The sequence below is a fragment of the Diadema setosum genome, chromosome 2 (genome assembly GCF_964275005.1).
Source record: "Diadema setosum chromosome 2, eeDiaSeto1, whole genome shotgun sequence".
Classification (NCBI taxonomy): Eukaryota; Metazoa; Echinodermata; class Echinoidea; order Diadematoida; family Diadematidae; genus Diadema; species Diadema setosum.
Window position 1 is genome coordinate 32,681,656 of NC_092686.1, and position 25,573 is coordinate 32,707,228.

At 38.1% G+C, this 25,573-nt stretch overlaps 1 protein-coding gene across 1 annotated transcript in view; it reads left to right on the forward strand.

The window, feature by feature from the left end:
• The first annotated feature begins 9,353 nt into the window (after positions 1-9,353).
• LOC140244155 (ATP-binding cassette sub-family C member 9-like) overlaps positions 9,354-25,573 on the forward strand; it is a 36,782-nt gene continuing 20,562 nt past the window's right edge. Inside the window, exons 1-11 of the mRNA XM_072323788.1 lie at positions 9,354-9,803; positions 13,707-13,961; positions 14,718-14,939; positions 15,955-16,110; positions 16,946-17,101; positions 18,038-18,172; positions 21,175-21,337; positions 22,008-22,048; positions 22,983-23,357; positions 23,847-23,996; positions 24,982-25,060. Of these exons, the coding sequence (XP_072179889.1) occupies positions 9,354-9,803; positions 13,707-13,961; positions 14,718-14,939; positions 15,955-16,110; positions 16,946-17,101; positions 18,038-18,172; positions 21,175-21,337; positions 22,008-22,048; positions 22,983-23,357; positions 23,847-23,996; positions 24,982-25,060 (2,182 nt within the window). The remainder of the gene's footprint in view (positions 9,804-13,706; positions 13,962-14,717; positions 14,940-15,954; positions 16,111-16,945; positions 17,102-18,037; positions 18,173-21,174; positions 21,338-22,007; positions 22,049-22,982; positions 23,358-23,846; positions 23,997-24,981; positions 25,061-25,573) is intronic.

The following is a 25,573-nucleotide window of genomic DNA, read 5'->3' on the forward strand; positions in this document are numbered from 1 at the left end:
CACGGTACAGCCTTCCGGACTCATTGTGAAGAATTGTGAGACTTTGAATGAATTCAAGAGAAAGCTAGATATGCACATCTGGATTGATACCCTTTCTATATAACCTGAACATTGCAGCTGCATGGAAACGACTGTCAGATTGTGTACTTCCTACTGAACATTTGAGTGGATATGCTTACATATATTGCAACATAATATTCATAAAGTATCATTGATAATATCATTATTACCATTATTATGGTTAAAATGATGATGATGATGATGATGATGATGATGATGATGATGATGATGATAATAATAATAATGATAACAATAAGTTATTGTCATTATCATCATTATTATCATCATCATCATCATCATCATAACAGTTATCATTATTATTACTACTAGGAATTTATGAAAGCAAGTTTGACTCCCTCTCAGTGAAGAATATGTCAACATGAACATTATTATGCAACGTCCACAACGTGATAGTGTTACGTCCTAGCAAGAAAATATGCCATTCCACACAATCATTACCTTTCCTTTTAATGTGTGTCATGAAGTTAAACAGAAAAAAAAATACTGTATTGGGGAAATGGTTGCACCAATATATATAGTGTACCAATAGCGTTGATATCATGATGTTTATGAGCATAATTCCGTGGGGAGTTGTGTCATCTTTCTGAACACACTTCCACTTGCAAGTCTGCGTTATTAATTCATCAGAGTCACATTCTCTCCCTACCTACAAACTTCCCAGAAATTCGTGTGGGGGGGGGGGGGAGGGGCACGCAGATATTTTCATTGAAAAGCCGTTACTTCTGCAGCTACTTGACATCAGTGCGACTGTCATGCACTCAAAACATACCCCTATTGTTATTGCTTACACTGTAGCTGTTCGACAATTATATAATATTGGCTGGCCTCGAGGGAGATCTCAGAAAATATTGCCCAAACTGAAACAATATTTATCTGGTATCTCCCTCAAGGCCAGTCAATATCATAATCATTACCTATCCCCTAGGTAAATTAAGAAAATATGTGAATACAGCTATACACTATGATATAGATCAAGCCACATTTGACTACCTGTAGATCATCACCAACATGTCGAATAATTGAAAAATTGTTCATCTATGTATATCATTCAATTTCAACTTCAAATATACATATGTAGTTGTAACAGGCGAACTTCAAACATCTGAACGCTTTTACACTTTATTTTTGCTTCTGTTTCAATTTGGAGAGTTGTAATAACTGATGGTCACTGTGCAGTTAGTCATTGCAGGGAGGTGTCTCACCTCCCTGGTCAAATAGGGACTTTTCGATTTGCACGTTGAGCCAGGCGTCACCGTGTTATGACGTAGTTTTTACGTACTGCGCATGCGCGAGTGTCGACCCTCGGCTCATCGCACAAATTTCGAACGCGTTAACCCCGGTTATCACCGTCCACCCAAATCGGTTGCGCCGCGCTCAACCCACCCTTGCTATGACGTCACACTCCTCTCGGGTATCGTACGAAAGAGCACGATGACTCTCGGGAAATCCGTGCTCAGTTCACCTGTTTTCCTTTTTCTTTCGTGAGAATACTTATATTCTAATTACATGAAAGCTTATGATCTTGATACGTCACAGCAGCAGCGCTGACATACAAACTGCAGCCTCTGGTACCTACTTTATTTGCCTGTTTTCACTGTTTCGCACTTTGCAACTGCCTACCGTAGTCCCACACATGCATTTACACGTAATGCTGTACGCAAACAGATCTTGGTGCTTAAAGCCTAGCTAGTGCAGCAGTGCATTTGCCTAGTAGTCTTACCATGCATCATGTTTTAAAATCCACATAATTCCTCCCAGGATACGCATTTAGTCAAAGACAAAATAAATACTAGACTCGGAATTTGTCAACACTGACAAATTAGGTGATCCGATCTATTGGGAAATCAATGATTTGAGTCCTGATCCCAATAGGCATGACCATACAGGTTTCATCTGTGTTGAGGGGACATTGGCCATGTGATGTTTGAAGTCTCATTTAGAAAAGGGAGTCAGACCTGCCATCTTTGGTACCGAATTCCGTATGCACTAACGAAGATACAGAATGAAGTATATTTTGACCTTTGACCCCATTTTGCACACCAAAGATGGCATCTGAGCAAAAAGTGATTATTTTGTGAAATGATTCTTGTAACATGGTCTTTGCGTGTGCAAAATATGGAAAAGTTAGGACAATTATTCACCAAGATACAGGATGAAACATTTATGACCTTTGACCCTAATTTACATACCCAAGATGGTGTCCGATCAAGTAGTTGTTATATTATGAAATAATGTACGTGACATGAACTAAACATGTGCAAAATATTGGGGTGATAGGGGCTGTTTTTCTTGAGTTATTGCAAAGAAAGTTGCAAAAAGAAAGAAATATCTCAATACATCGGAGATAAGCTTTAATTTCAACCAAGTTTTTTAGCATGATCCCGACATCGTATGAAAAAAAAAGGCACACAGACGATAGCGCAAAGTCTCAGCTACAACATATTAAAATCTGGGAGAATTTCACCGAAGGGTAAGTGAGCTAGTGCTCGATAAGGACAATCATGTCAACTTTCACATCTAGAAAAATTCCCTCCCATAGAGATTACACGTCATAACGAAGGTACAGAAAAAAGTACATATGACCTTTGACCCCATTTTGCACACCAAAGATGGCATCTGAGCAAAAAGTAGTTATTTTGTGAAATGATTCTTGTAACATGGTCTTTACGTGTGCAAAATATGGGAAAGATAGGACATGTATTTACTAAGATACAGGATGAAATATTTATGACCTTTGACCCTAATTTACATACCCAAGATGGTGTCCGATCAAGTAGTTGTTATTTTATGAAATAATGTACGTGACATGTACTAAACATGTGCAAAATATGGGATTGATAGCCATTGTTGTTGTTCATCTATTGCACAGAAAGTAGTACAAAGAAAGAAAAATAAAGAAAAAATTATGTTATTTTATAGAAATTTGAAGGAGAAGCATAAAAAAAATCAGAAAAAGATAAAGTAAGGAAAGGGAGATTAAGATTAACTAAAGAAAAAAAGAACAAAAGTGTTTAGAAAAAAAAAAATTGGCAGGGGTGAGCCTCGAACCAGGGACCTTAGGATTACGAGTCGGATGCGCTACGCAATGACCTATTTCATTCTCCATAGGCCCTGTGTATTAGGCAAAATGACGCTGCATCGAAGCCTCGTGCCATTTTCAACCCAGTTTTTCGACGTGATGCCGACATCGTATGAAAAAATGGAGGGCACACTTACGATAGCCCAAAGTCTCAGCTACAACATACTAAAATCTGGGAGAAATTCACCGAAGCATAAGTGAGCTAGTGCTCAAAAAAGAGAGTCATGTCAATTTTCACTGCCAGAAAAACTGTTCTCCCATAGAGATAACACGTAAACTGATCAAATTTGACAATATTACTTTCAATCCCTTTTTACGAGGTGATGCCGTCATCCAATCAAAATGTTGTAATTATATTAATGAAAGATCATATATTAAGCTACAACATACTGAAATCTGGGTGTAAATTGGCAAAGGATAAGTGAGATACGCTCGAGTGAACTTGAAATTTGATGACGTCATTTTGAAAATTTACTTTTTTTAATTTATAAAGGAATTTGATATCTTTTTTTCATTTTGCCAGCATCGCCAACCCATGAAATAACATGTCCAACTCATCAGCTTTCAGAATATGTAAAGAAAATGGGGGGTTACCGTCCATCCTGACGATTAAAATCGGATTTAAAATTGGCGTTTTTTTGGCATCGTTGCACTGTATATCGCCATTGACGCGCGCGCGGAATTTCAACTTTGACGGACCCGTATGACGTCATTTTGAGTGGGATTGACTTGAAACTTGGTAGAAATATTCCTTGACATTTTAGACATCCGATCAAAGTGAAAAATCGGGAAATTTTCATTGCATATGAGCTGTGCGTACGTATATGTGCGCGCGCGTACGCGTCCGTCCGATTTTTTCAATTTTTCAAAAAATGCTCCAAATGGTCTGAAACGTGTGCAAAAAAATTTTGAGCTAGATTTGAGCATACAAATATTTCAACGCGCGCGTACGCGCACGTTTGAAGTATATAGATGAATTTTGAAAACATGAGTAGAATTACGTTGACTTGAACTATATGTGACGTAAATTTCATTGAAAAATTCCATTCCATAATTGAGATATAATTGAGAATGTGTTTTCATATAATGACGTCATAGTCATGAGGCCTCCATCCATTTCAAGCTTAATCGCTTATGATGGTGGTCTCCTGCATTCAATTATCTCTGTTGCTTACTGAAAAATACTGTATATTTTATTTCATGTTTCTGTGTATCAACATTGCTCAATGCAATCACCTATGTGAATCTATTTATGTACTGTTATCGATTTATTTCACTGCACTTGTTATTCTTTGTCTTTGTACTTTTTGAAGTTTGCATTCAAATTGTATTTGATTGAATGCAGAAATAAAAGCAAACAAACAAACAAACAAACATAGTGACGTCACGGTCGACTGATCACTATGATTTTATAAAATTTGTCGTCTTTGGGACATGATACATATATGGTATGAGTTTGAAGTTGATACTCTGAGTACTTTCTGAGTACGTAGATACACAACTTTTGTCCAGAAATAAAGAAGAAGAACCAACAAAGAATCCGTACAGATACAGAAGGTGATCCGAGAGGATACTCGGATCACCTAATTACAAGTACAAACGAGTCACAAATTCCGCATACATGCCCGCAAGGCACAGGTTGCCTCCTGCACACGCCACGAGACGTGACGCCGGCGACCGAAATCGAAATGTGTTTTAGCAGCGGGTCAACGTACAGACGTGACGCCTTGACGTACGGTTGCGCTCGGCGGCACGTCCTTCTCGTTCACCCAATCGAAAACTCCCTATTGTTTGACGCGTCGTGCTGCTGGAACTAGTGGAAGTGGTCGACCTTGTATGAGTTGATTTATCGGCGTTCTTTTGCGGTGCGTGTAATCGACACGCAGCGACGTCCTTGATTATTACCTATACGAGGTAGTTTTGCGAGGCAATTACAGTTTTTATTTTGCAGGGTCAGGAGTTCAGCGGGCGATATTAGAGCATATCTCGAGCATCCGGGGTTTTACATATACAGTGGATTCCTGTTATAACGAAATCCTCGGGACCGGCAGTTTTCTTTTGTTATATCGGAATTTCGTTATAACCGAACAAATAAACAATAGAAATACATAGAGTGGATGACATTGCAGCCCAAATTTTTACTTCGTTATAACCAGAATTTTGTTATAACCGTGTTCGTTATAACGGGAGTGCACTGTAAAACAGGGAGGTGGGAAGAGAAGGAGTGGAATCTCTCTTCCCACCTCCCTGCTTCATGTAAACATTCCAATCGACCACGAAGAGAAAACATTCAAGGACGTCGCTGCGTGTCGATTACACGCACCGCAGAGGAACGCCGATAAATCAACTCTACAAGGTCGACCACTTCTAGCAGCACTACGCGTCAAACAGTTATAGTCCATTTGTGCTCAATAACTGCACAGTGACCATCAGTTATTACAACTCTCCAAATTGAAACAGAATCAAAATAAAGTGTAAAAGCGTTCAGATGTTTGAAGTTCGCCTGTTACAACTGCATATGTATCTTTGAAGTTGGAGTTGAATGATATACATTGATAAACAATTTTCAATTATTCGACATGTTGGTGATGATCTACAGGTAGTCATAGTGTATAGCCGTATTCACATATTTTCCTAATTTACCTAGGGGATAGGTAATAATTATGATATTGACTGGCCTTGAGGGAGATACCAGATGAATATTGCCCGCACTGAAAGAATATTTTCTGGTATCTCCCTCGAGGCCAGTCAATGTTATATAAATGTTTTCTCTTCGTGGTCGATCGGAATGTTTACACTAGGTGGGAAGAGAAGGAGTGGAATCTCTCTTCCCACCTCCCTGTTTTACAGTGCACTCCCGTTATAACGAACACGCGGTTATAACAAAATTCTGGTTATAATGAAGTAAAAATTTGGGCTGCAATGTCATCCACTCTATGTATTTCTATCGTTTATTTGTTCGGTTATAACAAAATTCCGATATGACGAAAAAATAACTGCCGGTCCCGAGGATTTCGTTATAATGAGAGCCCACTGTATATGTAAAACCCCGGGTGCTCGTAATATGCTCTAATATCGCCCGCTGAACCCCCGACCCTGCAAAATAACAACTGTAATTGCCTCGCAAAACTATCTCGTATAGGTAATAATTGATATTATTTCCCCAAGAGCTGGTACTTGACTCTATTGTTCATTTGATGTATTGTCTCTGTCTTTGCCGTCAGACGTCACGTGCCCTTGTTATATTGATTGTGATATTGTGAATACATTGTATTATGATTTCTTGAAAATGCTGCGACCTTGGGGCAGTGCACTTCCGTGAGTTTGTAGACTCAGGTTCCCTATTCTGTTATCATAACCACGGACTTTTTGTTAGCAAGGTGTTTGCGTTTCATCTTTCTGTGGCTTCACTTGTGTCAACAATGTATTTTCAGTTTTCCTCTCAAGGATATATTCGATCTAATCCACTCAATCCATTTAGATCCTATTTCTTGGAAAGACGTCTTCTATGATGTTAAACGTGACTATGAAACAGTGTGGCAAAAACCGTCGGGGGATTTGGTGGTTTCCCGTCGTCCCAATGACCAAAGCAGACCACAAGGCGGCCATCATAACGCGTTTATCACGAGATTTCAGAGGAAAACGAAACAGACAAAATCAATTTGAAAGAATAACCGAATTCCTCTCTCAGTTTGAAATAATTAATCCTCCTGGTCAATATTCTCTCCTCTCTCCAGTCTCTTCTTCCCCCCCCCCCCCCATCTCAACTTATCTCATCTATTCCCTCTATTTCGTATCCTCTCTTCTTATCTCTCCCTCCCTCTCTCGCTCTCTTTAATAATGCGGAGTTCAGTTTTAGTCCATTCATTTTTATTTCATTTCTTTCAAATTCTCATTGAAAAACAAAGAATATAGTGAGAATAATAACATACAGGTAACAGTATATATGTACAATAAAAAAAAAACAAAATGGAGAGAAAGAGCAAAAAACAGATTAAGAAAATTCTTTGAGAGAGGAAATGAAGGAGCAGAGGCCATTAAAATTGGCCTTTCTACGGCTGGTCTCCCACTTGAGATTTTACGTACATCATAAGATATATTTAAAAAGAGGGAAAGAAAGACAATTAGTAGAACAGGCAAAATATGAGTGAAAAAAAAATACACATTGCAGACATATATAGGCGTACCTGTGTTTTGGTGCCTTGTCTGCTACCGGCGGTTTCACGCTGTCGCCATCTTCAGGCAGACTCCTGACGGATATATATATATATATATATATATATATATATATATATATATATATATTATAACTGTATAAGATAATATTTATTGTTGTGGTTCTTTATACCATTCCGGTATAATCTAATGCTCTGTTTATTGTTACAGTATGTGTCTTATTATGATGTGCTTTGATTTTCTTTTCCTTCTTCTTCTTTTTCGAGGGCCTGTAAGTAATACAAGCTATACTTTTGATTTAGGCTCCCCCACTTTCATTCCTACCACTACTATGCCTACCATTTGTGGCAAGTTGCTATTTGTGGCAAGTTGCTATTAGAGCAACTGCTATAGTGTGCAGTATGTGGTTACTTGTTCTCATTTTATCACACACTACTATATGTGAGAAGAATCTTCTGTACCCCCGAGTATTAATAGTCATTCTCTTTTATTTATCCTTACTTTTGGTCTTTAACTGTACCCGTGCTCCTCATCCTGTTCCCCACACTAGGCTTTTGTTGGGACCTACACTCAACAAGCTTTGCTTTTTAGTACGTTCCATCGTATTTCTCTTTGCATCCTTTACTTTGATTGAAAATGACACATCGACCGCTATGTATTATGTTTGTATTCCTATTTCTTTATGTATGTATCCAAGCTGGACAATCTGTATCATTATATTTTGTTATATATCATGCATCTTCCATCGAGAAATACGGCAATAAAATTGAAATTGAAATTGAAGTGATGTTATTAGTATATCATTGCTTTGATTTGTTTTTAATAAAAATGGAGAAAATGTCATCGTTTGGTAACAATTGTAACTCCTCAATTATGTATTATGTATGTTATGTATTTTTTCTACATGTATTTGGCCTTTATCACGTTTCGGGAATAAGTACATTAGAACAACAGTAGGCCCTATACATCTTGTCAGAAAAGTTACAAGCAGAATGACATTTATTTATTCCTTTTACTCTTGACACGAAACTTGGCCCAGAAAGATGCTACAGTTTGTTTGTAAGGTGTTAATCGTTTTGTATTATATGCCATTTTTCCTTCTGCCTTGAGACAAACTAACTGTGATCTTGAATAAACCTGCACAATGTATCGCCGGTAAGAATTCGTCTTGTGGTTGGGTAGTTCACCAGTCAGAAGCTTTGCAGATTTAAAGATCCCCCCCCCCCCCCATCCAACGCTTTCTCTTTGCAAACTTATACATGAATTCTGCGTGGTATAGGTAGCGCACACGACAGTATTGGGTAGCAGGGTCGAGTGGGGGAGGTGCAGAAGCATGAAAAATGTTGGGAAAGTAGGCATGGGTAGGCATGCCATTTATGGAAGGTTCCTTGAGTGTAGCTCCGACAATCGATTGAATCTACCCGCCAGTCGGTGTCAAGAAATAAGTAACAACTGCACAAGGAAGTGGATACAGCAACACACACGTACGTCATATGAGGCAAAAATTCTGGATATAACGTCAATGAAAAGAGTTCGCGGAGTGCAAATTTCCTATGAATCTCAATTCAGGAAATTCACTGTACCGTGCTCAAAACTAACGGTCGCAGAGAAATAGAGGGCGAGAGAAAGATAAAGAGAGGACCAGTGAAAACACGATATACTGCATTGAGACGTAGGGAAGAGCTGGTGTCTATCCGGTATATCTGCTTATCACTTCTGGCGATTATACAGGCCAAGGATTACTCTGACCTTAGAACAACGGCGTTCAACATAAACATCATCAGTGCCTAGCTCTGCGACGCCATCCTGGACTTTGACCTCAATTTAGACACCTGATCACAGATTTGATTTATGACTAATCATATATTGAGATTGGCAAGTCGCGGAACCTGGCCTGACTACTGAATAATGTATAGTCCATCATTAGACTATATCATGTATATAGTCATAAGAATCGGCAGTAGAGTGATCAGCGCACCAACAGAACACGAAGTGTTGCACGAGCCGACGGATCGACATGAATGAAACCGTGAGATCTCGGCTTAACGCCACGGGGCACGTGGAGGAGAGTCGAGAAATGTGCCTCGTAGTGACAATCCTGCACGGGGTATTCGTCGTCGCAGCCCTAGTCATCCTACTCCTGGTCGGTCTCTGGAGAAGATTGAAGAGCTCTTTGTGCTTCAGACATCACGTTCGTTTTCAGGGGCACAGCGCGAGATGGGTTGCCTTCATGGCCATCGTCGTTGTGGGCCTGATGCTCATAGCGGAAGGATCAATGACAGACTCTACTTGCCGAGTTAAGAACCTCTCTCCAAAATTTCACCTAGTTTTCACTGGAGTATTTACGACGCTGGGAATCTTGGTAGCAATGGCCTTCTATCACTACGCAGAATTGTGGAGATACAGGAGGATGTTAACATTGATGTCATTTTACTGGGGAACACAACTTTTGGCATCAATAACATGTGTAATTTATTATTTTCATAGTTACGGACCAACAAGTGGACTAATGTCAATGCGATGTGTGCTCTTCATTGCTCTTGGAGTTTTATATGGATTTCTGCTTCTTATGGAAATATCAATGTGGCTTCCTGTAAGTAGAATTCGTTTTCTTTCATTTTATACGTACGAACCCTGAAAACATCAAAGCCCAATGTTACTCTCCTCATTTCTATCGCCCGCCAAGTCCACATAAGTCCATCACCATTTAAGCATTATAGGCCTACATCGCAGGTACACTTTCAGAGGAATTTCCTCAACCATCTTCTAAGGCCAGAGAGCCGTGGATGCAATGTTTTTTCATCTTCCACACTGCATACTCGATGACCCTTGTTTGTTGAGATTAAAGATTCTTTTCGACTCATCAGTCATTTTATTTTGTCAGTGATGTCCCAGGGGCCGCAAATCGTTTTGTAGTACACGTGTATGTGCTTGTGCGCGTGTCTTTTTTGTTAGGAGGGAATATTAGTACTACAGCTCCCAGCTCCCCCCCCCCCCCGTTCCGCGACCTCTGTATATTCAATAAAACCCCATACAATGCGATAAAAAGACTGCAATAACGACAAAAACTTAAATCACGAGCTTTGCTTTAACATGATGATGCCTAGCCAATAACAAAAATGAAGAACTGAAAACAATTAACAACGAGGCAGAAGGTGAATTGTCTGAGAATATGATGCGAGGAAAATGAAAGGGTTTTGCTTAGACATGATGGCTAGCCAACATGAAAAATAATGGCCTGAATACAACAATTGGCAGGAAGTTATCTGAGAGTGTGTTGAAAGGAAAATGAAAGGGTTTTGCAACGACATGATGGCTAGCTAACATTAAAAATAAAGGGCCTGAAAACAACAGCTAGGCAGAAAGTTGTCTGAGAGTAAGTTGAAATGAAAATGAAAGAGCTTTGCAACGACATGATGGCTAGCTAACATTAAGAATAAAGGGCCTGAAAACAACAACTAGGCAGAAAGTTGTCTGAGAGTAAGTTGAAAGGAAACTGGGGACTTTGCAACGACATGATGGCTAGCTAACATTAAAAAAAGGCCTGAAAACAACAACTAGGCAGAAAGTTGTCTGAGAGTAAGTTGAAAGGAAAATGAAAGAGCTTTGCATCGACATGATGGCTAGCTAACATTAAGAATAAAGGGCCTGAAAACAACAACTAGACAGAAAGTTGTCTGAGAGTAAGTTGAAAGGAAAATGAAAGAGCTTTGCATCGACATGATGGCTAGCTAACATTAAGAATAAAGGGCCTGAAAACAACAGCTAGGCAGAAAGTTGTCTGAGAGTAAGTTGAAAGGAAAATGAAAGAGCTTTGCAACGACATGATGGCTAGCTAACATTAAGAATAAAGGGCCTGAAAACAACAGCTAGGCAGAAAGTTGTCTGAGAGTAAGTTGAAAGGAAGATGAAAGAGCTTTGCAACGACATGATGGCTAGCTAACATTAAGAATAAAGGGCCTGAAAACAACAGCTAGGCAGAAAGTTGTCTGAGAGTAGATGAAAGGGCTTTGCATCGACATGATGGCTAGCTAACATCAAGAATAAAGGGCCTGAAAACAACAACTAAGCAGAAAGTTGTCTGAGAGTAAGTTGAAAGGAAACTGGGGACTTTGCAACGACATGATGGCTAGCTAACATTAAAAAAGGTCCTGAAAAACAACAGCTAGGCAGGAAGTTGTCTGAGAGTAAGTTGAAAGGAAGATGAAAGGGCTTTGCATCGACATGATGGCTAGCTAACATTAGAATAAAGGGCCTGAAAACAACAACTAGACAGAAAGTTGAGAGTATGTTGAAAAGAAGATGAAAGGGCTTTAGGAAAGGCTTGTGTTGACATCGTCGTTGGAATGGATTGTCCTTGAAACAAACACAAAGACCTATTCGTCCACACACAGGAATTCCACTGAAAAGGACCTACTCTAATATCCAGAGTCGCGTCAGATGAAAGGTGTGGCACAGTCTCCTTTGAATACTCAAAGGACAAGAGTTTATAACAAGCCGGACTTTCAATGTCTTGAACAGATAGAAGATATTTCTCTTTATGCTAGCATAGTGTGCGCTATCCATTTTCATGAGTCGGCTTATACCTATAACTTATGTACAGTTAAAAACCCGTGGTAATTTTCTGGTTCTATTCCTCTCGTGAATCAGTCTTTCTTCTTAAATCATTAATTGTTCAGTACGCTTTAATCAGAAATGAAAGGAGGTTCAATGGTATTAATGAAAACTACAAAAGATAATGCATATTGAGAAAACAGCAACAACAACAACAACCGAATGGTGAGCAAAGAATGGGGTTTTATTGACCATCACATAGAATTTGTTGTAGTATTATTATCTGTTTAATTTTCTGCTTATCTGTGTAATTGCCATGTAAATACATTTTGCCCGTGACGAATGCGAGCTTGGTCAACCTTCACAGATAACAGATCGGGTCATACAAACCTCAGAGGTGGCAGCAGGTGTGAAATTTTAACCTCGTACATTGGTTGGGCAAAGATTTATTCACATTGTCATTTCCCATCAAAGCAAACTGCCACAATGTTTACCCTTTAAGTCGTTTAGTTCAGTTCAGTTCAGTTTCATTTATTTTCCATCCGACATCCAACAAAAGGTACAACCAATTACAAAGTATGCTACGCCATCACATTATTTGATCAGTTTGAAAAAAGAAAATACGTAACGCAATATGAATGGTTAACTACATGAAAAGATATGTAAAAATGTAAAACAAAGCAGAATTACTAAGAACATCAATGCATACTTTGAAAGGTAAACTAAAAAGGATGAAAAAGAGTGATCCCCTAAAAACGATGGTTTGTTCTACGTGGATCATTTAAAACGTAGTAATATGACACTTATCAACAACAGTAATCCCAAAAGAAAAGCAGGTTCAGACTAATTTTACAATATTACAACCTGATGCAGGCACTATTCGCTGGGCCGTGTGTCACAGTAACTCATATACAATTAGTCATGTCAGCTCATCATATTTACATTCACCTTCCCCAAATCTGTTTTTCTTCTTCTTCTTCTTCTTCTTCTTCTTCTTCTTCTTCTTTTTGCGCAGTAGTGATCTCCCGTGAACGTATATGTATGTCAGAATATATTGCATTAACCTGTAATGTCGGCAACCTGATAAGGTCTTCGAACTCTGACCGGTTAAAGTTTATTCCAATGTTCTCTGTATTATCAAGCAACCTATGTGATGACAGGAATGGTGATAATATATAAATTTAGGGAGTTTAGACAGAAATAAGATGGTGAGAGATGAAAAAAACCCACCACATTATTCATAAATGAAAAACCCAAACAACTTTCTCCTCATATCATTTTGTTCTTCTGATAGCCCAGAAGAAAAGACTGAAATCAAAACAGACAACATTGATTTGCTGTGTCACTACATGTGTCAAAGGTATGACACGAAGAAAAAGGAAATTTAAAACAGAAAGCAAAATAAACGATTTAGCAAGTACCAGACAAACTCACAATGGGAATCCCCCCCCCCCCAAAAAAAAAAACACACACACACACACAAAACATCAGAAGCCTATGTTTTATTTTGATACATTGCCATATTTATTTACCAGACTTTTTATTATGCAGAACCGCACTCTTTAAGTTTCGAGACTAACAGAAACGACGAAAATAGACCTTATTAAATGGACCTTATTATTATTATTATTATTATTATTATTATTATTATTATTATTATTATTATTGTTATTATTATTATTATTATTATTATTATTATTATTATTATTATTATTATTATTATTATTATTATTATTATTATTATTATCATTACGTAGGCCCTAATAGGTTTTGTCTCATTCATCTGTCCATTGTTCATCTGTCTCATCTGAATCAGCTGCCCGGTAAATGCAAGCCAGACAAGTACAGTACAAGATTCAAACAGTCGTTCAGGGATCCTTCCGAGGACCGAATGTTCTACAGGGAAAGTGACTGCAGCCTCATCTCTCAGCTTACATTCTGGTGGCTCAACTTCCTCTTCGTTGCCGGCTTCAAGAGGCCGATAACTCTCGAGAAACTGGGCTCGATTCCCGAAGCTCACTCCGCAGAGTACCTCTATGCGCAGTTTAAGAGGAGATATGATGTCGAAACAGTGAGTCAATCGTCATCTCATCAAGGATCATTTCTCGTTCTGTATATTGTAATGAAGAGACAACAAACAAACAAACAGCATATTGCTATTGACTTCGATGAAGTCTTTGATATAAGTCATTGTTGTTTTTTTCTGAAATACTTGCAAGATTATCCCGCACCTGCGGTGGCTGGAATTTCAGAATGCTGTTAAAATCTGGAGTCTATTTCTCCTCTCAGTAGCATGCTGAGAAATAACGATGCCAACAATACCACTTGGTGATTACTATTATTATTATTATTATTATTATTATTATTATTATTATTATTATTATCATTATTATTATTATTATTATTATTATTATTATTATTATTATTATTATTATTATTATTATTATTATTATTGTTATCATCATCATCATCATCATTTATTCGGCTTTCAATCACAAATTATATTATTACATTTTCCGAAATCAGAACATACACTGGAGTGGTAAGGGTGAGCCAGGTTGGGCAGCCCGGGTCTGGAAAGATCCAGACCCGTTTTCATCACTTTTATCACTTTTAATGACTCTACCAGGAACGGTTTTACATATAATATCAGAAATTAAGCTGATCAAGTTTTGTCATATCAGTCTGTCATTTTTCAGCTGTAATGTGTTAGTGTGCCTTCGAATTGAACACTTGCTAATCACGTCGTGTTTCCTATAGACCTTGTCTGATACGTTAAAGACATTATCCTCGATGTCATTCGTTGAATTCTTTTTCATACTGTCAGGAACGAGCACGTCGTCGATCCACACCCAAGAATCTGAACAGGGTTATAGCCAGGACCCATTGGCGTGGACTTGGAGCAGCGGGCATCCTTAAACTCATAGCTGACATGCTGGGGTATGTAGGACCCATGGCTATAGGAGGCATTACGCTGTATGTCACACGAACTGACCGCGAGGATCCGAAACAAGGGGAACAGGTAAGCATTGATATACATACGATATGTGTATATATATATATGAAGGGTTTGTTTGCAAAAACCGATAAGTCCATTTTTGAAGATTTTGAAGTACGATCTCTGTCATAAAGTACAAAATAATACCTTTTAAATGATATATTGGTCACTACATATAAAGGTATATTTTTGAAGTTATGGTCAAAAGAAGCATAAATTTTCTTATTATTCTCTTTATTTTTCTTGACTTTTAATCGCAAATATCTCCATTTGGCAAATATGGACTTATCGGTTTTTGCAAACAAACTCTTCATATATATATATAATATATATATAAATATTGAATATATATATATATATATATATATATATATATATATATATATATATATATATGTGTGTGTGTGTGTGTGTGTGTGTGTGTGTGTGTTATTTTGTTATATTCGTTAATTTGATCGGGTTGATCAATGTAGCTTCAAGGCCAATCCATTCCAACGACGATGTCAACACAAGCCTTTCCTAAAGCCCTTTCATCTTCTTTTCAACATACTCTCAACTTTCTGTCTAGTTGTTGTTTTCAGGCCCTTTATTCTAATGTTAGCTAGCCATCATGTCGATGCAAAGCCCTTTTATACAAACTTCATATCACGTTTTTTACTCATGGTATGTTTTGCCAAAAAAAAAAGTTGTATTGTATATCTAAAAATGTGTTATAAAGCAGATATTGATTAGTTTGGTCGGGTTGATCATTATAGCTTTTTCAGAGATTTATGCAGAGTTTTATATCACTTTTGAATACATAATTTGATTTGATTTGAAAAAACATATATATTGTATGGCTAAAAAAAAGGATGTGATTCAGCAGCACAAATGAGAAGAACCAAGAACAGCTGCTTTTTCTTGTTCGAATTAATTTCATTGTGAAGAAGAAGGCCTGATATTGAATGAAATTCAAATAAAGAATATAATTTTTTAAAAGTTATGTTTTTCCGGTATGAGATTGATGTGATCAAATAAACCATCGACTTCATCCTATTTTGTTTTTCACTTGTTTCACTTCTGCCAGTTCGATGTCAGCGGCGTTAGGGTGTCTGAGTTTTTCGCCAACGGATACGTCCTCATCGGAGTCGTGTTCGTGTCGTCAATCGTTCAGCATGTGTGTAATCAAACATATCAGTACTGGGTGTCAGTGGAAGGCATGCACGCCAAATCTGCACTTCAGGTTAGTTTCCACCAGCGATAGATGCTCTTGCTTTCATGGCGTGACAGCCGGGCGAACAAGACGCAGAAGGAATGCCGCCCACAAACAAACAAACTAAAAAATGTTTGATTTGTGATTGACTGTTCAGCTTGGCAGAGCATCACTCTGACTGAGAAATTGCAGTTCTTTGTGACAATTGTATTGATTAGTGGGATTCCTTTGTAGTGAACAAGGCGGGAGGTCTATGGACATTTAGCATTCCCGCACTTTCATGGTTGCTTCACACTGACACAATACTACTGCTCGCTTGTCTACGCTAGTTTTGTACCCAGATTGAGTTTCAGTATATCCTGATTGTCTCATTCATACCTTTCTTGGTAGAGAAGATGAAAAAAAAAAAATCAATTGTCAGTCAATACCGCGAAATGAAGCACATGTTCAATGTACAAAGTATAAAAGGACAAAGATAAAAGCACACCGATCTTGAAGCCCATACTGACTTCGGCACAGTTCCGTTTTCCATTTTTATCTAAATTACCCGTTTTCGTCATCGCTCTTTGACTACTCATATGCACTGACCCACATATACCTCCTTGGTATGTGTATCTTTGTGCTTCTATTCATCAGTATGCGGTTCAATAAAACTGAACTTGAAGAAAAGATAATATATATAGTTTTACAGTAAATCACTGCGTATAGCCTGCATGGTAGCAGTCCAAGCTTATTGTTCATCCAAAGACAAAGATAGAGAAGGAACACACACGTGTATTCATAAACATGGCTAATTACGGATACATTAAAGTACATATACAGTAAGTTTGATAATCGTGTTGACTGTATACCATTATACACGCAGAGTATGGTGTACGAGAAAGCTCTCCGCCTCTCTACACAAGCTATGTCAGGAGGCGCCATGTCAGTTGGTCAGGTGACCAACCTCATGTCAGCTGACGCCAGTAACGTAATGTTCTACTTTTTCAACGTGAACGAGATTTGGGCCATACCCATTAAGGTCAGTATGTTGCCATGGCAAAATCACCATATATTTTATCTTTAAATCGTTGTTTTGTGCAGTTTTATACTTCCAACACAAAGTTTAAGAATATTGAGCAAATCGTTTATATACCTTTTACACAGCCAAAACACAGCTGAAGGGCCCTCCGTATATATTTGCCCTCCGTATTTTTACCTCATTTATGTATGGACCCCATACTGAATTGGGAGATGCATCACTGTAATTTGTAAATAGTATTGACGGTTCAAGGTTGCCATTGAAGTTACTTTCAAGCAAGACATACAAATGTGCAAATGTGCAGACAAATTTGTAATGTTATGGCATCATCTGTAACGGGGACACGTTATGTTGATCACCACTCAACAACCATTCTTTCCACTTTTAAATGCAAAAACAATAAACAAACAAACAAAACTGTGGGATCGTGTTTAAAATATTTTATTTCATCTTTATGACCAACAGTTAACACATTGCTGAGCTTCCGTCACATGTTCTTCGTGCAAAAAACTATTTCAAAATTAAAGTTGAATAGATCTTATTTTATGATAATGAGATTATGCTGTCCAAAAAGAATCCTGTGATATTAAGTACACTTAGATTTTCCATTATTGATTTCAATGTTACAGTACATCATGATTATACATCGGTATAGCTTATGTTGTGTGCGAGTGTGTGTGTGTGTGTGTGTGTGTGTGTGTGTGTGTATTTTCAATCGTACGTCCAGCAGTTTCTAGAAGAGGAAACAAATTGAAAATCTCATGGGCAAGGTTTGGGATCATTTAGTTCCATTGCAAGCACAGTCACCTGATATCAGTTCAGTCTCAACTATGACTATTGTGTACGTATTTTTTTTTTTCTTAGAGTAAGAATTATGTATATGATGCCAAGAGTCACCCTACATCAAAGATAAATCGGCCTGATTTTTTTTTCCAGATCGGTGTTGCGTTGATCCTGCTCTACGGCCAACTCGGTCATGCGGCCATCATTGCCGCCTCGTTATTCGTAGTAGTCATACCGCTGCAGACAATCGTAGCAACCATCCTGGCAAAAGTCACAAAATCTGTTCTGGTGAGTCCTTGTCTACATTTTCCCCTCTTTTCTTTGTGGTTATAGCCTAATGATACAAAAAAGAGAAAACAAACAAAACAAACGCGGATGTGTGTTGAAATCCATGCATGACAGCGTGTGAAGTTTGAGCGCATGAACTGTGTGCCCATATAGGGCCAGCGGGAGGGGAGGGGGGCGGACCATGTGCAACGAGATTGTACATTTATATACATAATTCAGAGAGACTTTGCACCTGATGTATAAAGTGCCACTAGGCAGGGTATCATGGCTCAAAATTCCAGTGGAATCTAAAAAAAAAAGTGTCTCCTTACATTATTACATTTTGATGCATGGTATCGCACGTTTGTAGATATCTTGTCTCAGTATATCAGCCAAGCTTTTGAACGTGTAGTTTTTTTTTTATTTGTTTCATCGACCTCATCAAAACAATACGGACACCATGGAATCATAGTAAACTGACTAATATGCGTCCCATAAAAGATAGTAAGGAATATAAATTTAATGCCAAGTCGCATATGCTGGGAGCTTACATAAGTGTAAAAGGGGAAGTAAGTGGGTGTCTATGTATGTTTTCAGTTGGTTTTGAATTGATTTGATTTATTCACAAAATGAGTATACAGACATTATACATAAATATATTTGTGTCATATATATATTTTTGTGTGGATCATCAGATCATCATAGGTCTATATAATTTGTTGTTGATCGGTAATTATAATTTATTGTGATGAAATATAAATTTGTAATGATGTATGTGTTTACTGTATCGTGAGTAGAAATTATGCTTGTATGATTGTGTATATATTGAAAATTGTATTTATTCATATGTGTACATGTACATATATGTGCGTATGTATGTATGTATGTATGTATGCAGATATTCCTATGTGTACACCCGTATGCCAACAAGAAGAATTTCCTATATGGACAATAAATGAATCTGAATCTGAATCTGAATTTATTCAAATTTTCCCTGAACCGTCCGGTAGATATAATTCACATATATCATGTATTCCGTACAACAGAAACATTATAAAATGTATAATGCGGGTTCATTTTTTTCAGAGTTAGGGATATAATAAAAGGAGAGAAAAAGGAAGAGAAATGAAGAGGAAAATTAGAAGAGGGGCATACTCAACACTATAAGGAGAGTTAACGGTATACAAATCAAGTAATTCTGGTAACATGGGAAGACTCGTTGTATGTCTACGTGATATACGCATCACAAAATTTAATAAACATCTGAACCTGCGGTGTGCAGGCGAGAACCATGATGTGACTGTTATTGCTTAAACATAGGCCTATTTACGAAGGAGGGCGTTCTTTACTTGTCTGTTAAAAGTATGTTTTGTTTGGCACATTCGTTTTTCACGAGAATGAGAATTCCACATGTCGATCTGGACAGGCACGGGTGGGCAAGAGCTGTTCTTGGATTATCTAAGTACACGTTTGTATGGAAGTTCTGGTTGGACAATTATGAATATAGCTGAGCGAAAGTGGGACATGCTTAGCATGTTGATGGGAAGTTCATGGGAATGGAATGTGTACATAAATTCATAGCTGTCTTACCGAATACAATTTACCGAAACAAAGACCAGGGGGGCGTTTCATGAAGGAACTTGTCGGATAAAATATCTGACAAGTCTCTTTTATCCGACAAGTTTTGAGAAATTCTTTATTCTGATTGGCTGATTCCTCTGAACTTGTCGGATATAACTGACTTGTCGGACATTTTATCCGACAAGTTCCTTCATGAAATGCCCCCCCCCCCTCCCAGAAGCCATTACAGCTTCGTTTGACTGGATAATCTTTTGTTTCTTCTCACCTAAGTAATCAATGGCCTTCCTCAAGTATGAAAGCAAAATGCCATGCACGCTACACGCCACTTGACTCTAATCGAGTCAAATTAAACGAGTAGATTGAGAGAAGTTTCGTTTGATCGCGTTGCATCTCTTTTTTTTTTCGAAAAAGTCAAAACACTACAATGAATTATTGCATATTGATGGCGTGTTGATTCATTGTTTTACTGTTCTCCCATTTTTTTTTATGAAGTATGAAAAAAAAATATGTATTTTTTCTCATTGATTATGACGATAATAAATATATTACGGTCATCGATACTAAATACTTGATTATCTGAAACAATTTGATGCCAAGGATGTAATTTCTTCTTCGTTAATTTATGATTTATATAAGATATATGCCTATTGAATCATGACAATGATACCCCATCTCATTTGTATACGGGACTCTGACCAATATCACTACCAAGTATTTCGTGAAATCATGCAAAATATTTGCATTCCACACCATTTTATTTAATCTCGTAAATGCTTTAATAATAATTGTTTGATATCTTCACGCATCATGCGTTTATAGCAGCCTGTTTGCCTGAACAAAGATCATTCTTCATGAGCTGTCTGTGATTGTGGCAGAATGTTTCATTTACGTAAAGGGTCATATTTGATATACCAATTTCTCCAATTAAAGTGGACCTCCGGATGATTTTCAGACTTTTACATTTGAACAACATAACTTAGTTATACTGATTACAAAGTTTAAGAATTTATAGTGATTGGAATGAGGAATGAGAATGTTTTCAAAATCAATAACAAATTGCAATGAACAAGGATCGTGACATGGCAGCCTCACCATAAGAATGCATGATTTGGGGCTAAAGGAAGCAGAATAAAAGAAGAAGGCATGCATATATTCTTCACAGGTGAACTTGTTGAGCAAGCGGTATTGTAATGGAATTACACTGCTACATTTCTGAAATGTGTGAGGCTCTGATGTCACCAACACTGATCAGTGTAATTTATTTAAGATTTTCAGTTTATTGGTTTCTCTGCTCAAGGACCGCAATAAATTCCACGAATCTATGCATGGAGCTGTCAATTTATGTACTACATGATGTGAAATTATGAAAATCGTCTGGAATGCCCCTTTAAAGAGGTTGCTTGCAATGCCAGACATTGACTTTGCGACTTATGTTGTCAAAGGAAAGCTCTGATGCTCGGCTGAGGAGGTCCAACGAAATGCTAGAGGGAATCAGGCACCTGAAACTGTACGGCTGGGAATTCCTGTACTATGAAACGATCAAAGCAGCACGTAACAGAGAGCTGCGGTACCTACTAAAGCTCTACATCCTCTTTGCAATCACTTGTAAGTCCAATTCGGTGACTTTTTTAGTTTCCTCTCCGATGGAGTGTCAAATTCGGAAGGAAATAGATTTTAGATAGAAAGTAGGAAAGACCAACCCAATCTATGTTCTTATCACTGTTTTGCACGCTTGCAAAGACGACGAATGGGATGTTAAAGTGCGGGTGATTTTGACGATTTCTATTCAAATTCCATAAAATTATTATAGCCCCCTCAGGCAGTGTCAGGTCGCCAACTTATTCAGAAAAACGAAATGTTATGAATATAAGCAGATTATGCCTACAGTTAGCACTGATGAAGCACTCAATCAAATGGAAACACTATGTCATTTAAGATGTTTAAAGTAATTGCTTCTCTTCCCGGACTATACTTAACTGAGCTATACACTATATATTGTTTAAGCATCTGAAATCAATACAGCATTATGACTCTAATTATACTATACTGCAAACTCTGCAATACATGTATTTTTCACCCAGCAAATGAAATGTTTAACGTACTCCGTGCCATGAAGATGTACTTGCCTCTGAAAACTTTCTCATGCGCTATTTTATTGTTTCCGGATTTACTGGTATACGTGATCAGAGCATACTTTTCTATGTCGACATCAGCTTTGGCAGTGAATGATGATTAATCGTACAGGAATGTACACTTCTCTTTCAATCCTCGGCAGTTTCGATCAACTCTGGAACACCTATTGTTGTGACATTGATTGTAAGTACACATTCACAACCCATTCAATAATGTTTTATTTATACAGCAGACTTGGTAAAAAATGAACTTTGCATACATATAGATCTCTTTATTCAGCACATGCGGAAAGGCTTTACGCAGTAAATTTCTATTACATTCCTGTTTAGTAAAATTTCAGACAACAAACGTCATTCAAAATCTTACATTGGTCATCATGCCTCGTTCTGAAAGATATGAGATTTTAGAAACACTATGCATTATATTGTTTCTTTGATTATTTGTGACTTATATATCTGAAGCTAAACTTCGGTGTTTGGGGGATGCAGATCCGGCCTCCCCCATGAATCAAACAGCACATCATCCCAGTCATTCTACTTGTATGCACACTCCTTATGAATGGCAGTCTCCTCCACTTGTACCTCAAAATGTGTAAATGTTAACACGAATAACACGGTTTTTTAATATATCTGTATGTTTACATAAACGTGTTGTTCATAAAGTTTAGTTATCACTGATTTTGTTATTATGGTAAAATTGTCTTTGATCCATTACGTTTGTTGTGTTTTTTTTTTGTTATTATTGTACAAGCGGACAAATAAAATAAAGTGAAACTGAAATACAGGCCAAAGTAAAGCAATCCATACGATCTTGATCAAGTAGGTATAATCATTTTACGTCTTCCATTTAACTGAGTCAACAGAAGGTATTGTTAAGCATCCATATCACTCAACTATAGGTATATTGTTATCCAAAAGGCATATACTCCTTTGGCGCCGTACTATGAAGAGTGGCTATTGATTGCAAGATTGATATTTGTCATAACTCAATGAACAACCATTTTGTTGAATTGAGCAAACCATTCATCAATCAAAACGTTTTACAGCAGGGGTCTCCTTGATCCTCACATGTCGAAAAGCTGTCATATCATTCGCCTTTTCCTTTCGACACGCCACAGGCATTCGCTCTTTACACGCCATTGACCGGCACCCCACTAACGCCCGACAAGGCCTTCAGCAGCTTGGCGCTGTTCAACCAGGTCACGGCTCCTCTGTTTCTCCTTCCGTACCTCATCAACCTAAGCGTCAACTTCTGCACCAGCACCAAGCGCCTTGCGCGTTTTCTTTCCGCACCGGAGGTCGAGACCGGCATCGCTTCTCAACCATCCCGGGTGACGTCCACGACATCGGCGGGGTCAGACGGCGGAGGTGTGAGGGGTCACCGCAGCAAAGGGTGCACACCGAAGAGCTCATTCGGCCTAGAAGGACTATCGCACCTTGACACGGTTGTCGAAAGTGACTGCGAGGTCGAAGGACCTGATGAAGTGTTTTTGGTATGACATTGTCATAATCATTGAGTTACAGCGTACCATCGACATGTCGCATGTAATCATATTTCTTCATCCCCGAAGTTGAAAATTGTCGCAAAAAAAAAGAACATAGAAAAGACAGAAATAATGGAACTGGGCGTAGGTCATTCCGCAAAGTACTTCTCCCCTTGAATTGTTAAATGCCGAACATGTTCTGTCCTTCTGTATTTTTTTTTTTTGAGATTCTAATCACGTGATTCTGTGACTGGTAATTGAAATAAAACAACACTAAGAAATACTTTTTTTTTTCTGACACTGGTAAATGTGCCGGTACCTTGAATTGAAAGATGTCGCAAATTAACCCAATGTTACTTGACAGATACACATCAAGTGGTCTATATGAAAATGCTTCTCTCATTATGTTCTTGTTGTTGTGTTTTTCTCTTCGTCGAAATACGGTAGCTTGTTTCGACTACATTATTTCTCTTTATTTTTTTTCCCCATTCGCTTCAGGAGAACCATGAAAATACGATGGTAAAAGAAGTTCTATTTCGGAAGAGGGAGAGGCAGAGAATCGGGGCTTATTGCACTGCTTCCTTTGTCAACCACAGCAATGGCATGCCGGAAACACAGGCGGACCTTCCTCACAACATAGCTATCGCGGTGAGATAGCACACTTCAGTTTGGATCTTTTCCAGTAATGTTTATTTTTTTTCACCTGTCTTTGGCAGGTGCCGGAAACAGAGGGGGGGGGGGGGGGGGGGCACACACAGAGACACAGAGACGCACGCTTTTTTACTTTTATTTAAAAAAAAAAAACACGGAAAAACTCGAGAAAAAAATGAAAACACACAAAATATTAAGATTCTGCAAATTAAATTTTTGCAGATTAAGAATCTGCAAAGTTGTGGGAGGGGTTGGTGAGGGGAATGGAGTGTTGTCCCCCCCCCCCCCTCCGCAAGCACACACACACACACACACACACACACACACACAGACACACACACACACACACAAGCGCACACACTGGAAAAAAATGTTCCGCTGTACCTTCATCTTCCGGCTACAAACGAGAAAGATATATCTAATCTGCTATTATCATTTTGTAAGGTTGAAATAGGTGCGGGTCATTGAAGAAAAGTGTCACCAAAACATGAACTGCTGGAAGAATGAATGATACGGACAGGAAAGAATAGCTCGAAAGATGATAAGATGAACAAACTGGGAGATAGTCATTTTGCGATATGCTTACTTCGATTTAAAGGTGAAGGCAAATACGGCGATCACAATGGCGTGCGATAGTACGTCATATGCTTTTTTAAGATCGATAAATGGTTCAAAGAGAATACAATTACACATAAACATGGACAATACATCCAAACGGGAGTTGCCTTAGTAAACTAGTACAGCTGTTCTTCCTTAAATGTGTTGCCTACGCTCTAAGAAAAGGGAGTTCATTTTCAAGACTCCCTTCCTCATGGAAGCCTGGCTTTTTCAGTTCATTTCACAGTTCCTCGAGCTTTTCGACCAAACTTCCTGTCAATCTGTGTTTGTGTGTGTGTGAGTGTGTGTTCCGATTTTCATTATTTTCTCATGCAATCTATCATGTGATCATGGTGATAAGCTTTTTTTTTTTTTCTTTTGACAGATTAAGAATGGCAGTTTTGTATGGGATCCGGAATCAGAACAGTCCGATATTCGAAATATCAACGTAGAATTCCCGAAAGGTATGATTTTAATTTGTGTACACACACACGCACACACACACACACACACACACACACACACACGCACACGGATATACAGGGTGGCCCAGAAAGAACGGAACACCTAAGATCTTTAATTTCAGCAATATTGTTGCAAATATGTCATTATTTTGCACACTGTTTGAAAGGCCATTATTTTTCTAATAGAATAACACCAAGTTCTTTAATTTTGGTTAATGTGTTATGATTGTCAGCTCTTGGCCCTGAGTAGTCTGGCTGACGATAGATTAATTCCTGTTACAGTGGTATAATGGTATAAATCATGAACTCCAAAGAAAGGCGGCGTTGCACAAATATATTCCGTGAAATAAATTGTTTATTATTGACGAAGCTCGGTGCTTTCCGGCTCGTCAAAATAAAGTAAAAATCAACTGGTACAACTATGAACAATTCAAAGGGTTACATAAACGAACGGAGTTGCTGCAAAATGACTATCCTACCAAATCACCTTGTGGCAGACATACACATAATCAT